Source organism: Mus caroli, chromosome 15, assembly GCF_900094665.2.
Source record: "Mus caroli chromosome 15, CAROLI_EIJ_v1.1, whole genome shotgun sequence".
Taxonomy (NCBI): domain Eukaryota; kingdom Metazoa; phylum Chordata; class Mammalia; order Rodentia; family Muridae; genus Mus; species Mus caroli.
In genome coordinates this window covers 6,906,678-6,922,451 of record NC_034584.1, presented here as the reverse complement: position 1 = coordinate 6,922,451, position 15,774 = coordinate 6,906,678, and the positions used below count along the sequence as shown (strand labels likewise).

Here is a 15,774-nt window from a genome sequence, read left to right as displayed (position 1 = left end):
AAGGTGGCACACTCCTTTGATCCCTGCACTTGGGAAGCAGAGGCAGGCAGATATCTCTGTGAGTTCGAGGTTCATAGTTCCAGAACAGCCTAGAAGCATAGTGAGACCCTGTTTCAAAACAAAGCAGAAAAAGACCCAGCGAGCTAAGCAACTGTCTGAACATAAAACCTATGTTTGCTCACAGTTAGCATGAAAGGTGTTAAAGATCAATTAATACTGAAGTGTAGAGAGGCAAAATCAGAACCAGTCCATATAATGCTTCAGCAAATATCAGGACCACAAAGATATTTAACCTCATTTTGGGCTAACACACACAGAAAACAGTTAAACAATGGGAGAAAGGGGTCCTCATTTTGAAAACTTAGAGCAAATTATTTAGAAGAAACAGAAGGACTTCAAGGAAAACATAAACTCAGAACCTGCAGAGACAGAAAAGTGTTCACTGAAAAGATGATGATTTGAGGCCAAAAGATGAGATGGGAAAGGTGAAGAGTGCCATGAGAAGGGGGCTCCAGGGAAGCAGCGGGTCGGTGGGACCTGGGCCACAGTGAGCATGATGGGGGATGAAGAGTCTGAGTGCACAGAAACTGAGCCCTGCTCCTCAGATCTAGAACTGAGCCGCAGTCAGTGAAGGAAACAAAGTCCTGTAAGATTCCTGGGCAGTGGTGGTGCACGCCTTTAATCCCAGCACTTGAGAGGCAGAGGCAGGCGGACTTCTGAGTTCGAGGCCAGCCTGGTCTACAAAGTGAGTTCCAGGACAGCCAGGGCTATACAGAAAAACCCTGTCTCGAACCCTCCCCCCCCCCAAAAAAAAAAATCCCTGAACTGTACTCTGCCACTTGTTTCAGAGTTTCCAAGTTGTGTCTAGGGACTGTTCTTGTTTGTTGTCTTTGTTTTTTCTATAGTACAGAGGCAATTTTATAATCACACTGGTGGGCTGGAGAGATGGCTCAGTGGTTAAGAGCATTGGCTGCTCTTCCAGAGGTCCTGAGTTCAATTCCTAGCAACCAAACATGGTGGCTCACAACCATCTGTAATGGGATCTGATGCCCTCTTCTGGTGTGTCTGAAGAGAGCAATGTTATACTCATATACATAAAATAAATAAAATCACACTGGTTTTAAAACGTATACTTACTTAACCTTCAAAACAAGGAAACTAAATCCACAAGATGCAGCTAAGAATCTCTAAAGAAAATTTATAGCTCTGAATGCTCATATCAAAACTCATTGATATCTCAAATAACTTAATATACCTCAAGGTCTTAGAAAAATGAAACAAGCCAAGCCCCCAAACAGCAGGCTGCAAGAAATAGTAGAGACCATGCCATTCCCGGTTGTATTTAATATGGAACCATCCTATATGCTCACCTGTACAGAGAGAATCTTCTGCAATGTATAGAAGTATCACCTGTCAATAAAAAGATGATTGGCCAATGAGCTAATGCAGGAAACAGGAGGTGGAAGTTCTAGAAGGGAGAGAGATTTCGGGGACAGTCAGACTCTGGAAGGGATTTCATCCTGAACCCAGAAGGAAATGGAAGTATGATAACGAGGAGAGTTAGCCAACCACACATCAGGACTTAGAATAAAATAAATGAGATAATTAAGTTATAAGCTACTAAGGGAATGAGTCAAAGCTTTTTGCCTAGGAATTTATTCATAATTATTTAAGTCTCAGAGCCATTATGTCAGGAACTTGGGTTCACATAGAAAGGCCTGCAGTCATCTCCTGCCCCAACATATAACGTTATAAAGGAAATATGGCATGTAAACACAATGGGATTTTATTGAGGAAAGACATTTTCACATTTTTCTCTCGTGTGTTGAAACTGGATGTATGTATGTGTGTGTGCACATGTGTGCAGGACATAAAAGTAGAAAAATAACTATAAGGAGAGGAGTCTAAAGGGAACGGGAAGGAGTCACAGGAGAGGTCACAGAATCCCCATGACATGAGAGGTAGGGGAAGACTGTCTGGGATGAGAAAGGGTCGTTAGGAATAGGAAATAGGTTTGGGCATGAAAGAACAGAGTAAAATGATAAGCTTGCATGGAAATGAAAATATCACAGGGAAATCCACCACTTTGTGTGCTAGCAAATTTAATAGACTTGTCTCTCTGTGTGCATGTGCGTCCAGGTTCCACTGACTTATCTGTCTATATGCTAATACATATTGAATAGTGTAGCTTTAAAACAAGGCTTTAAATTGGGAAATTTTAGTTCTTCAAATCTGTGGATGATATTCTGAGTTTTTTACATTTCCAGAGGAATTTTACAGTCACTCTGTCAATTCATAGTTTAAAACTTGCTGGAGTTTTGAGTGAGCTTACATAGAAGCACAGATTTGTTTGGACAGATTTTTTTGTTTGTTTTTTTTGTTTTTTCGAGACAGGGTTTCTCTGTATAGCCCTGGCTGTCCTGGAACTTACTTTGTAGACCAGGCTGGCCTTGAACTCAGAAATCTGCCTGCCTCTGCCTCCCAAGTGCTGGGATTAAAGGCATGCGCCACCACTGCCCGGCTTGTTTGGACATATTTGATAGTTTAATAGTATTTGTTATCTCCCTCATGAACATGAACCACAGAGTTAACACAAATTATAATTTATTATAGTTATATTTTATAGTTTCAAATATATAATTCTTGTAATATTTTCTCATATTTATCTGGTTTTGCATCTTTTATTATATTTAAAATGTTATTTCTGAACTTCACTTTCTGATTGCTTGCTGCTGGTATATGGACACATAGTTGATTTGGATTTTGTCTAATCTTGTGTACCATGAACTTAATATACTTACTAAACTTGTTATCTCCAGTGCTATTTTGTAGATTCTGCCAGATTTTCTACAGAGAAGTCATGTCATGTGCTAATAAATGCCATATCTTTTATTCTAAGCCAGAATGTTTCTATTTCTTTTTCTTATTTTATTGCACTGGTTATACTACAAAAGCCATATCAGGCATAGTGGAAACAGACACCTCTGTCTAATCCCAAACCTTGTGAAAACAATTGAGGTCAACTTTCATCATTTGAGGTGATGTCAGCTGAGCGTTTCTCAGAGAGTGTATTATGTTAAAGATGTTTCCTTTTCTTCTGATTTGGTGAGAATTTTTAATTAGAAGTAGATGGTGAATGGTATGAAATTATTTTTCTGTCTGTACTGAGATGACCAATGGCTAGTCTCTATGTAGATAGTTTCATTTCTGTGATATCAAGTTCTCAAGTTCATTGATTTAAAAAAAATCTAATCTCAAACCAGTTGTTAATCATTTACAGTTTATTTGCAGGTCAGACATCTTTTTCTCCACATTTTTTTGGGGGGGTCTTTACTTGTTCATGTCTCTTCTTAAACTTAACACACACTCACATACACACACACACATGAGAGAGAGAGAGAGAGAGAGAGAGACAGAGAGAGAGAGACAGAGAGAGACAGAGAGAGAGAGAGACAGAGAGACAGAGAGAGAGAGAGAGAGAGACAGAGAGAGAAAAGAAGAAGAAGGAAGAGGAGGAAGGAGGAAGAGAAAAGAAGGAAGAAGAAAGAAAAGAAGGAGACAGACAGACAGACAATGCTGTTCCAATGGCAGTAATGATAGTTTTAGTGTACTTTATCATACTTTGTGACAGGTCTGACTATAGCTCAGGTTGTTCTTAGACTTAAGGGATCATGACCATTCTTGCTTCAGCCTCCCAGGTGCTGATATTTATAGGTCCATGCCACCATGCCTCACTTCTTGGTTGACTTGTGACTGGTTGCTTTTTATCATTATGCCAACTGAGTGCCAGATACCATAGACTTCTTTTTCTGTTGGTTTTTTTGAAACAAGGTTTCTCTGTGTAGCCCTCGACATTTTGGAACTCACTCTGTAGACCAGACTGACTTAAAATCAGAGATCTACTTGCCTCTGCCTCCTGAACACTGGGATTAAAGTCACTGATACTATAGATCTTTTTGGATATAGGATCTTATTCATACTCTTATAATTATTTTTGAAATTCATTCCGGTTAAACTAGTTATTAACAACTCGATCCTTGCCTTGCCTGATCCTTCTTTAACTTTCAGCACTATGAGAGGTTCTGGTGAGCGTAATTTTGGCTCTTCTGTGTAGCAGCCCAGAAACTCAGAGCAGTAGCCTGGGAGAATTGTGTTGTTTAACTCACTTACTTTCTCTCTTCAAGACAATCACAGTCCTTTATTGCCTGATGTCCAGTGTCTTGAAAATCAGTTAGTACATTTTGTATGCTTTCTGTAGGTTGTTTGAGATAAATATTAAATCTGGTTCTACTATCCTACTTTATATGGAAACACTTATCAGTAATAAAATCTCAAGAAACCTGCCTGAGAATAAAGTCGTCTGCATCAGAATAGAAGGCAGCTTTGAGAGACATACATGGACTTTGATTATGTCTATTGACTTTGACTTAGTTCAAAAATCCTAACAGAAACCACTATTGTAGCCATGTCTTAAGGAGGGATTCCATCAATGTGGGAATGATGGAATTGATCTTGTTACTTTGTTGTCTGTAAGAACAGGTACAGTAAACTGGATTTTGTATATATTGCATGGAGGATACAGAACATAACTAGAACCCTTAGTGCACACTGATTTTCTCTTTGGGGAGGAAGCAACAGACCTGTGACACCCCTGGTTCCCTAGTCTGCTTCTGAATTAGGTTTGCAATTGATGTGTTTGCTCTGGGTCCCTTTAACCTGTTATATTTCTCACTTCACCTGCAGTGTCTGATGATTCAGAGTCTTGTTTATGGAAGTGAACACATTAAGAGCATAGAGACTAAAAGCCTCCTTTCCCTACTGCAGAGGTAAGTTCCATCCCTGGACACGAGCCATCTCATCACTTGGGTATATGAATATGCCTGTCTCTGATTCAGCCAGGCATTGCTGACTTACCTAGTAAGGCAAAAACTCTTACCTCAGTCATGGATTTTGTCAGATTCAGTAGTTTAGGACAGGAATTATAGGAGTTGGCCCTAGTAATATGCAGTATATTATTTCATCTACAATAACATTTAGCATATCTCTCTCAGTGCTGAACATTTTAGCCAAATCGTGAAAGACAAGGTCTTTGCTGATAGCGTGATGGACACAATATTATATCAATATGGATTTTTATAAAGTCAAATAAATGGATACTTTAAAATTACTTTTCTCAGTGACTATATCTAGGTCTCTAAATATAGGGCAGGTGTTTGGAGGCAATTTAGTATGTTCAGATTTGCTTTTGATGCTTAGATTTTTGTTTGTTTGTTTTTGTTTTTTTCCAGACAGGGTTTCTCTGTGTAGCCCTGGTTGTACTGGAACTTACTCTGTAGACCAGGCTGGCCTCGAACTCAGAAATTCACCTGCCTCTGCCTCCCAAGTGCTGGGATTAAAGGCATGCCCCACCATGTCCGGCTGATGCTTAGATTTAAGGCAAAGAGTATGCTTGGCAGAGACCTGCTGTGTATAATAAAACCTCCAACTGAGCTAGGCCCTGCTTAGAAAAGGTTTCATTTAAACTCCCACAACTGCCCAAGATAGAGCTCTCATTTGACAGAACAAAGACCAAACTTCTGAAGATTCTCTGTAATCCATAGTCTTCAAGATTTGAACCCCAAGTAAATATGACCCTAGAGGCTGTATGAGTTTCAAAGCGAGTTCTCTAACAAAGAGGGAATCACTATCGGGTGAGGTTAGGATTCTGATTTCATTCACCAGAAGTGATTCCCAATCAGTCCATTCTCAGCAGGCTCACCAGGTTAGGCAGAGATGAGCTTCAGGAGCAGTCGCAGCCCGTTCTGTCCACACGTGAGATGGGTGCTGAAGAAAGCTATTGCCTACTTACCACCATCCAGAGAACTGGGTTCTCAGCCCCTTCCATGACATTCAGGTTAGGGATATAGAGGACCAGTCTCACAGAAGCTCCCCACTTGCAAGTGTGCGTGAATAAAAGTAAAAACCAAAACAGAAAGAATATGACAAGCGAGAATATTGATCTTTCATTTCTCCAACACATGCCATTTTTGACTGATAAACCACAGATGGTAAGTATGTTTTTCTCTCAGGATAAAACTGAAGCTTAAGCCAGGCAGTGGTGGCGCACACCTTTAATCCCAGCACTTGGGAGGTAGAGACAGGCAGATTTCTGAGTTTGAGGCCAGCCTGGTTTACAGAGTGAATTTCCAGGACAGCAAGAGAAACCCTGTCTCAAAAACAAACAAACAAAAAATTACCACCACCAAAAACACCCAAAAACCAAAAACCAAAAAACCTGAAGGTTAGAATGTTTGGGTATTTTGTTTTATAAAAAGATCATAAAGTTTGCCCAGGAAGAGGCAAAGCTGGAATCTACCACAGGTCTGTCTAACGTTAGAGTGTGGCCTCTGAAGGCAGACGTCTAGCTTCTATGCTAAAATCAGATTCACAACTCAAGACTCCAACTCTCAGATCTCTCGTCTTAGAGAACGTACTTAATGCCCTTAGCCTGTAGTTATGCAACACTATAATAATCAATGCTTCCCTCTCATTTCTACATTAATGAGACCATATATAATTGTTGGGTTCAGGAAAGCCTTAAGTCTTAAATGTTCACTTATTGTCAACATCATAATAACATGCCAATAATGATAGTGATTCTTTTTCTGAAAGGTAGACATAATGAACCGTAATGTTTAAATGAGTCATATATATGGTCATATTAGTGTTTTCTATTAAGAATAAGGTAAGGAATATTCATACCTGGAGTAAGATTTACGGTTTTAACCCACTTTACACTTGGGCAACACATGAACCTGAGTAAACCATTTGCCCTTTTTGAGCTTTGGATTCTTTCATCACGAATGTACAAATATCAATATATCATGAGTTGGCATGACTTTTAAGCAAATTCTTGTCTATACATGCATATCCCAGTGCCCAGAGTATGTGCTAAATCAATGTTAGCAAAACACTCATCCTTCCCTTCCTTATAGAACACTCACTGCCTCTTACTTTTAAGGCAAGTCAGGATAATTGAAAGTAGGGGTAATTGTTAGTCAGAATTACCATATTTCATGTTTGAGATTTTGACATTCTGTCCTATTTAAAGCACCTTTTATGTTTTGAAATTATTAATAATGAAACAAAACAAAAACAACATGCAATTTCAGAGAAGAAACATAAGCTCTTTCCTTCAAAATTGGGGCACAATTCTACCCAGCTTGTATCCAAACAAGAGAAACCTCAGAACTAGTGAGATAGCTCGGTAGGTTAAGGAAACCTACTGCCACGTCTGAAGACCTAAATATGATCCCTGGGACCCACATGGTGGGAGTAAAGAATAGACTCCTACAAGTTGTCCTCTGAACTTCAAGTGCATGGCAGAGCACTTGACACACAGCGGGTCGTGTGGGGGGTGGGGGATAAAGATAGGAAACCCACAACTGGTCACTGTTCAAAGAGTAAGTGACTACTCGGTGCACAACTAAAGGAGACACCCACACATGCTCCCTTTTTCCCAGGGCTTAGGAACCATTGTAGACGAGGGAGCAGAAAGACTGTAAGGGGCAGGGATGGTTGGATGACTACAGGGCAACCGTGTCCTCTGTCTACAGCAGCTGTATTATGAATTAGGACACCATGCAAGATCTGTACGAATTAAAGACATACATGTAAAATTACATAGCCATTAGCAGGACTCTAATGCTTTAAAAAAATGGAGGAAGCAAAGTTAGCCAGGTGGGTAAGACGAGAGGTGGATTAGGAGGAGAAGGGGTAGGAGATAAGATGGCCAAAACGTCATGTATTCCCCAAGAGTTAATAAAATGTATCTCTAACATTTCAAAAGGGAGAATGCAAGATAAATGGAGTGAATATGTTTTCTCAGTAGCCTCAAGGTGACAAGTGCCATGAAATGAGGAGAAACTAGGGGACATTTGTGGAAGCCAATGCAGACGCCAGGCAGTCTAAGTTTCTTTACATGCTTGAACCTAAGTTGATCAGATTTCAGGTTCTTCCTACTCTCTTTCACTATGTGAAGAATCTGGCTTTGAAGGGTCTCCATCTGCATATGGAGAGGCCTCTTCAGCAGGCTGTACTCCAGAACCCATTTACATGTGGAGACACAGAAAACCGAGTTTCTATCATTAATTTGTCCAGGAAGAGGCAAGGCTGCTGGGATTTTAACTGTAAGTCTCTTAATTGCTCTCTTTCTGCTAAGACACTGAGATCTAGACCTAGCTAGAGCCCATATAAGGGGAAAAGAAGAGTCTTTTGAAGTCCTCTGCTGTAGTAGATATTGCGTCAATAAAGGTTTTTCTTTCTGTGAGACAAGCCCGTATCTCATTTCCCAAGAACTGCTGAGCAAAGCCATGGGGCAGTTGCCAAAGCCCAGATGGCCAAAAGCAGGGCAGGAGTTGCTCTCTCGGCTTCAGCATCTCACTGGAACAATCAGTCCCAGATGTCCTGGGACCCTGCTCGTGTCCCAGTGTGCTCTCGTGTGCTTTGTGACACCTCCTTCGGGAACTCAGTGAAATCCTCACTAGACTGCCATAGCCAGCAGCCTGAAGTCGTGTCCTATGGAGGCTCTGCAAAGAAGTCAGAGCAGAACGGGCTGCTTGGGGCAGGAGTTAATTCCAGAGCAAAACAACAGTTGCAAGGGCACCACATAAGATGTCAGTGTTTAGAAAAGGCAGAGAGAACTTCAGATTTGTAAATAAACTTGGAAGTTGTCAAGTTTCTACCTGAGTCACAGATGCACTTCAGTTTAATCATTCCTAAGTCAAGCTCCTAAAGGACAAGAAACACTCAATGTGTCCAAGAGACGTTCCTTTCGGAGAAAACATACACAGAACCAGTTTGAAACTACTCTGTAGTGTGTTTTAATAGAATTATAAATAAAAAACCATAGGGAATAAGTTGTGAAGCCAAAACTGCGAGTGTAAACGGCATGCAGGAAGGGTAGGGTATCTTCAAACATAGATGACTGAACCCGCAGATAGAAGAAGCCAGAGAGTGGGTGCCCCTCAGTAAGCACGGTTGTGAAGAAACTACTGATGTGAGTTGTTACACTTTAAGGGTCAGAGATAATAGCAAGCTGTGGATAAACTTAAGGTGAAATATTTGGGCCATACCATGGGATTTTCATAAACTATACTACGTGTTCAGACTTATACAGAAGGCAGCTATGGAAGAATTTCAAACAGGATATGATAATGATTATCAGCTTTCAGACCTGAACTTCAATAGCAATGGATGTGAAAGACAAGTAGGGAGAAGGAAGGAGCGCACTGGCAAGCAGATCCAATAGCCTAAGAGAGGGATGCTGAGACCCCTAAGTACCTAAGCTATAAGAAAGGAATGTATAGACGATATATTGAGAAGCATTCTGCTACCTGTGTTGAAACCAATTAGATGTGAAGTGTGTCAGTGGCAAGACTCAGGTTGGCTTTGAAGTCCCCGGCCTGAAAACGAGATGAATGTGTAATGGGCAGTGCTGGCAGAGGAGACCATCCTGGAGGATAGATACATAGGACTTAGGGAGATAATGATTTCCACGTTGCCTATGCTGTGTTTAAGGTACTCCCTGTACACCCGTTTGGCAATATCTAGTAAGCTGTTGGCTGTTTGGAGCAAGGACTCAGGAGAAATATTCCTTCCCAAGCCTATGAGAAGGATAAAACAATCCACAGAATGCGTGTATATGAAACAATGAGGCTTGGAAAGAGTTTTGGAGACAATTCATGCTTATTTGGGAGAGATTATAGCCTGATTTAGTAGCTGAGTACTGGGGTACAAATGTAGTGAGAATTCCCAGCTTACTCTATCTCCAAACAATAATAAGAACACTATGTCTAAGCATTTAATATATGTCAGAAACACAGCTTTCATGATTTGTAGTAGTGGTGGTGGTGGTAATGGTGGTTAGTTGTACCAGCAGCAGCAGTAGTTAGTAGCAGTAGTAGTAGTAGTGGCAGTAGTTAATTGTAGTAGTAGTAGTAGTAGTAATCGTAATAGTAGTAGTTAATACAGTAGTAGTAGAAATAGTAGTAGTAGTAGTAGTAATAGTAATAGTTAGTAGTAGTAGTAGTTAATAGTAGTAGTAGTCAATACAGTAATATTAGCAACGACAACAACCATTATCATTGTATTATTAGATGGAGACTCAGAGAGACCTTAGAAAAAACAGAAAAGAAGCCAGCAGAGGAGAAAGTCTCCAGAAAACAGTAATTACCCTATTGCAATGAAACATTAAGGAGCTGTAAACAACCCGTGAGCTGACAATTTCCAGTCTCAGGCAGCATCAGCAAATCCAAGTGTTAGCCGAGAATTTGTGATAATGGAGACTGTAACTACAAGCCCAGTTCTGTGAAAAAGGTTGCAGAGTCCGCCCTCTTCGTATTTTGTTGATGTGATTGGTTGTTATACTACCTTTTGTTGGTATTTTGAAGGGAAAACGGTTAGTAAAACGTTTAAATGTGTGTGTCCCATGACTCTGAAAAATGGTTCCAAATCCATCCTTTGAGATCTTTACACAAATTATGTGCATGTCTGTCTTTACCTTCCTTAACAATTTGTTTCTAATAAGAAAAAGTATGGTAGACAAACTCAAATGCCAACCAGAAGAAAGAGTGCTGTTATGTTACAACGTGGTCATTCAAAACCATGAGTTGTAGCTTTAGAAAGTCACAGAGAATACCTCAGATATATTGGAAGGAGAAAGAAAAAAAAACCCATATTGGTTTTTAAAAATATGTGATTACTAAAGATAATAGTATTATCTCTTGGTCATTTGTGTGTGGAGATTTTGTGCTATATATCTCTGTTATTTTATTTTAAATTTTATAACATGCATCTTATTTGTGATGATGGAAAAATAAATTTAAAGTATGTCGTTCAAGTGTCAGTGTTAAGAGCTAATTTAGTGTAGCAGTGGGATTCAGCCAGTGGCTGTGGTACAACTTTTATGTGTTAGCATATGGTCTTGGACAACTCCTCCATGAACTAGGGATAAACATAGAGTGCTCAGCTCATAAGGTTGTTGTAAGTCAATGAGTTAATGTGAGTAAGCTGGCTTGGAAAGCCATCTGGCCTGGAGAGTGTATGATTGGAGATGATGACAAAGACTGACAAAGATTCCAGATGTGGAGAGAATGGTGATGAAGAAGCCATTTTACTGACAAATAGGACATCGCCATTTGCTAACATTAGCATGAACTCCATTAGTGGAACAACTTCTTGAGATTAATGTTTGGGCCAACACCTGCCTAGACGTGCTCCATAACCAGAAAGTCACCATTACCTTGCAAAGTGCCCCATCCCCGTTACAGGAGAGTCCTAACTAGAATAATGTAGAGCACACACTAGACATAGTGTTATGAAGTTGTTTAAATCTTGTTCCAACACTTTCCATGTATGAGTTGCCCCACATTTCCGCGTTCTTTATGAGGAGTCAAACAGTATCTGTACTCTACAGTGCAGAGTGAGAGTGTTCACTCACTCCACACCAGCGTGTGCTAGGCCATGGGAGACTGACAGATACCGGCTGTACCTGTGAAGCCAGACTTATTGGTCGGAAGTAGGAACGCAGGGAGCATCTGCTTTATTTTCATCACAGCCAATCTCTCTGGGATAATTGCAAGCTGAGAAGTTGTATTGATAGAGCTTTTTTGATGGATGGATTTTAAAGCTACATATTCCAACACAGGGGGAAAAAGAATATTTACAAAAAGAGAACAAACCAGAAACCACAAAGTTCATTGACCTGTTAGGGTCCAAGCATCTTCAAAAACAAAACAAACAAACAAAAACCTTTATTATAAAAGAAACCTTGTAAGGAAAAAATCAAAATGAAACAAAACAACATTATACAACAAACCCCAAAACAACACATCTTAATAATCGTCTATGGAGTTAGAACAGAAGCTGTGGAGCTCCACGTTGCATTTTACTCTTTAGCAAATGTCTTTTAGTAGACTTGTTCACCAGCCAGAAAGGAAAAAAAAAAATCTATGACATAATTAGAAGCAGAGAAACCGTCACCTTTACATCCTGTTTCATAGCTTGTGTCTACTACCTGCACTGAGTCCTTCCTCAGGGCCTCTTGGTCACAGAAACACAAGAGAGCAGCTACTCCTGGGCTAGGAGGCTGAGAGAGGCAGAAATGGGCCCCGGGCAGTTACCTCTGGAGAGACCTGTCTCAAGAGTCTACTTGTCTTATTCATGCTTTCAACATCTGATAAGACCCTCCTAAATAACTAGTACAGCAATAGATGTCACAGATAAGCAACATAAATAAAACACATTCACCGGATGTCAGAGATAACCATGGTAAATAAACCACGGTCATTCACGGTAAGGGGGCAGCCCTCGGTGCAAGAAGGAGCTCAAAGAAACAGTAAAATACAGAGTGTGCATTCCAGGTTAGAGCCCACTGTGTGATGAGAATAAAAATGAGACAGTAGCTATAGGACCCGGAAAAGCCTCCATGGTGTAACCATTGAGCTGTTTTCCAAAGGGCAAGTTTATCCAGATGGAAAAAAGTAGCTGATCCAGGAAAGAAGAAAAGTGCATGCAGAGACAGAATGGAGTGAAGGAGGGTGATGCCCAGGACGAATGGTAAGTACTTAGCAATTGCACAGCTCTTGCTCCTATTTCCAATAGGGAATGGTGACTGCCGAGAGATGCACACAGTCTCCCTGGAGTGGGAAAGAGCTGTGGTCAAAATCAGCTTAGGAAAAAAACAAGCAGCAGCCAACAAGGTGATGTGGGTGCTGTAACTGGACTGGGAATTCACGACATCTGCTCCTTACATCTGTAGAGCAAATTAATATTTTTTAGTGCTATTTTATTTCTATGAACCTAAATTCCTTTTGCAACAGTCACTTGTTCAAATCAAAGGGTGTAGGACATGCTCGATCTGAGGGTTCAAGAGTCCTTCTATAGTTTGGTAAAGAATTTGGGGTTCTTCTTTAAGGCATGATGCAGTCTTAGGAATAACAATTATGTCAACAATCAACCATTTACCCGATCATAGAAAGTTGACTTGAACATGTCCCTGTGACCTAATTGTTCCTTACGATTCACCGTAGTTAAGAGTAGCAGCTCAAATGCTAACCATGAGGCATCTGCCTATGGTCTCAGCTACTTGGGAGGTGTGACAGGCAGAACACCTAAGCGTTGAGGTCACTGTTGGCAACACAGTGGGTTATACTTTCAGTGTAGCTCTGGGAAAAGGAAGCCCTGGACCATGAATACTTTCTAGATCTATCTAGCCCCATTTCCCTTGTCTATAAAATAAAGATGAGTACCATCCTTGGGTCAGGATCACTATGAGAAACAAATGGAGCGCTTACAAAGCATTCACCCACAGTAACCGTGTACTAGGTTGTCAGCCATTTCTATTATTGTGATTTCATGATCTTTTGTTAGAGCATCGATGCTCAAAGCAAATGGAGACAGGGGCTGGCTGCTTGGGAAAGCTAACACTAATCTCATGGGGAAAACACTTTGTTGGTTAATGTTTCAAATGGGATCCAGAACCCCTGAAAACAGAAAAGGAAACACAGTTAGAAATGAACACTCAAACACAAAGAAGAGACTGACTATACTTAGTGCAAATCAGTGTGTCTGACAACATAGGGTTTGGGACAGGGGAATCCTGCCACCATGTGGCAGCTGGCCGACTCACTCTCCTAGCAGTCATGGAGCTCAGATCTTTGCCCACCTCTGATTTAGTGGGACCCTTGAGCAGAACTGAATCTGTGCCCGTTTCCTCTGCTAACGTTATCTCTTGTTACTGACAAGGTAACTAAAGCCATAGGTAACTTCCTGTATCTTATGTAGCCCGGTAGTAGTCAGAACACGAAACAATCTTAAGTGAAATTGTACATTTAAACCCCCAAGTTCCTTGTAAATTGTGTATCAGATTTCTGTGGAATATAGTTACTCCATCCCTCCAAGGGCTATGAAATCACCCTGGTTTAGACTGAAGGCACGGTGTCTGAAAAGCACTCTTCATAGAAACTTTGTGGATGAGTATTTTGGCCTACAATCCTAGTAGCAGTTCAGCTCTTCCAGTATAAGGAATGGGAGCATAGAAGCCTTAATAGGAAGAAACAGGCAAGGTGGGTCCTCTTACAGAGTGGGGTTTGAATCTCTGTGCCCATCGGAAATTATTTGAGAATCCTGAAGTACATTGGGTAAATTAGGTAGGTTTTCCTCAGCTGCAGGTTAAATGCAACCCAGGTAGACACGATACCCAGAGTTTGTCATTTAAGTCGAGGGAAGAAGAGCTTTGGTCTTTTGGGCCAAATCCAAGACTCTAGTCCTATTTTGAATTTGTTTAAACACTCATTCAACATGGTTTGATATGGTAATGTCAAGTCACAAGGTGCTGTCCTAGCCTCAGAAAGAGCACAGCTTTTCAGCACTGATAAGGCAATGAGTGATATGGTGTTGGGGCAGGGGCATCTGCCATTGGAGAGTAGAACCAACACAAATGAAAATCCCTTTTCTTCCTTTCTAGATCTTGAGAGTGTTATCAGGGACTGGAAACTCTACATAAGATAGACAACAATAAAGACAACCTTGTTGCTAACCAAAATTCGAGAGCACACCATATGTTTATCAGCATGAATGCAGCAACAGAGCCAAAGTGGAAGCGATTTGTGTTGTTTTGTTTTAAACTAAGGATTTTAATGACTCTTGAGGAAAGACTTCCATTTCACAGCCTTGTGGGTAGGATATGTAAGAGCTATTAGAAACCAGGATCTTGGTTTCTTTCTGGTAAAGAAATCCTTTAGGCAGTACTCCATGTCTCTGGGTCTCTCTCACCTCCCATTGCTCTTTTCTAATTGTACCTCAGTTAAGTCTTGACTTTCTTCTTTTAGCTACTGTGGGTTGAACACAACCACGTGCTGAGAGAGGGCTGGAGAACTGCACCAGAGTCTCAGGACCTCACTGAGCAGTTTATCAAGGAACACGCTAATAGACTGGACGTGGTTTTAGTCAGCCTGTTTACGGCTACTGAAACTGCTTTGTGAGTAATGTTTGAGTCTCCTGCGGCATCTGCCTTGATCTGATTGTATGTTAGAATCAGAATGGACCTTATTTTATAAATGACCTGTGGATAGGAGAAAAGAGATGAAGGGATTTGTTTAAGGTTAGTCTGGTAGTTATTCCTGGATTATAGATGGGGCTTCCTTTCACACTGCCTCCACCAATCTAAAGATTTAAAAAACTTTAGAAAGGGGAGGGCTGGGAAGATAGCTCAAGGGGTCTAAGCATGAATACCTATATGCGAACACTGAAGCCATGTAAGATAGAGGGCTGCATGTGGTGGCATGTATCTGTAATCCCAGCACTCCTAGGAGACATGAGAGACAGAGACAGGAGAATCTCCTGGGAGTAAAAGCTGATGGGCCAGCTTAGCCTGGAGTATTGCTGCTGCAACAAAATTATGTTATTTTTCATGTATGCAAAAAAGGCAAGAGAGAAATTTCATATTAGTTTAGACAACTTAAAAAAAAAAAGCCCCCCTTCAGCTTGCTACCTGAATTGACTTAATGGAACTCAAAGACTTTGTCTTTGGGAAACTTAGTGTCTCACTACCAAGTACCCTTTCACTTAGTACTTACAGAACATTTCGGTTCTTTATTCAAGAACTAACTTGTTCAGCCTGTAAAATCCAGTAATCATACAATTCCAAGTGATAGGAAGTGATGAGCAGTGTTTGGCTGTGGCCAGAGCACATATGTACCATTTCATCTCAAGGCTAGCCACAGGTTCTCTCTG

The 15,774-nt window shown here is 40.7% G+C and overlaps 1 protein-coding gene across 4 annotated transcripts in view; it reads left to right on the top strand.

Moving 5' to 3' along the window:
• The window catches only part of Ttc23l (tetratricopeptide repeat domain 23 like), a 59,918-nt gene extending 45,277 nt beyond the window's left edge, over positions 1 to 14,641 (top strand). Inside the window, exons 11-13 of one of the 4 annotated variants that reach the window (XM_021183481.2) lie at positions 4,744 to 4,826; positions 12,497 to 12,597; positions 14,507 to 14,641. In XM_021183481.2, coding sequence (XP_021039140.1) covers positions 4,744 to 4,826; positions 12,497 to 12,572 — 159 coding nt within the window. In that variant the 3' untranslated portion in view covers positions 12,573 to 12,597; positions 14,507 to 14,641. Of the gene's footprint in view, positions 1 to 4,743; positions 4,827 to 10,136; positions 10,765 to 12,496; positions 12,598 to 14,506 lie in introns of those variants that run through there. The other 3 variants (XM_021183482.1, XM_021183484.1, XM_021183483.1) reach the window with 3 other exon arrangements.
• Positions 14,642 to 15,774: the final 1,133 nt, after the last annotated feature.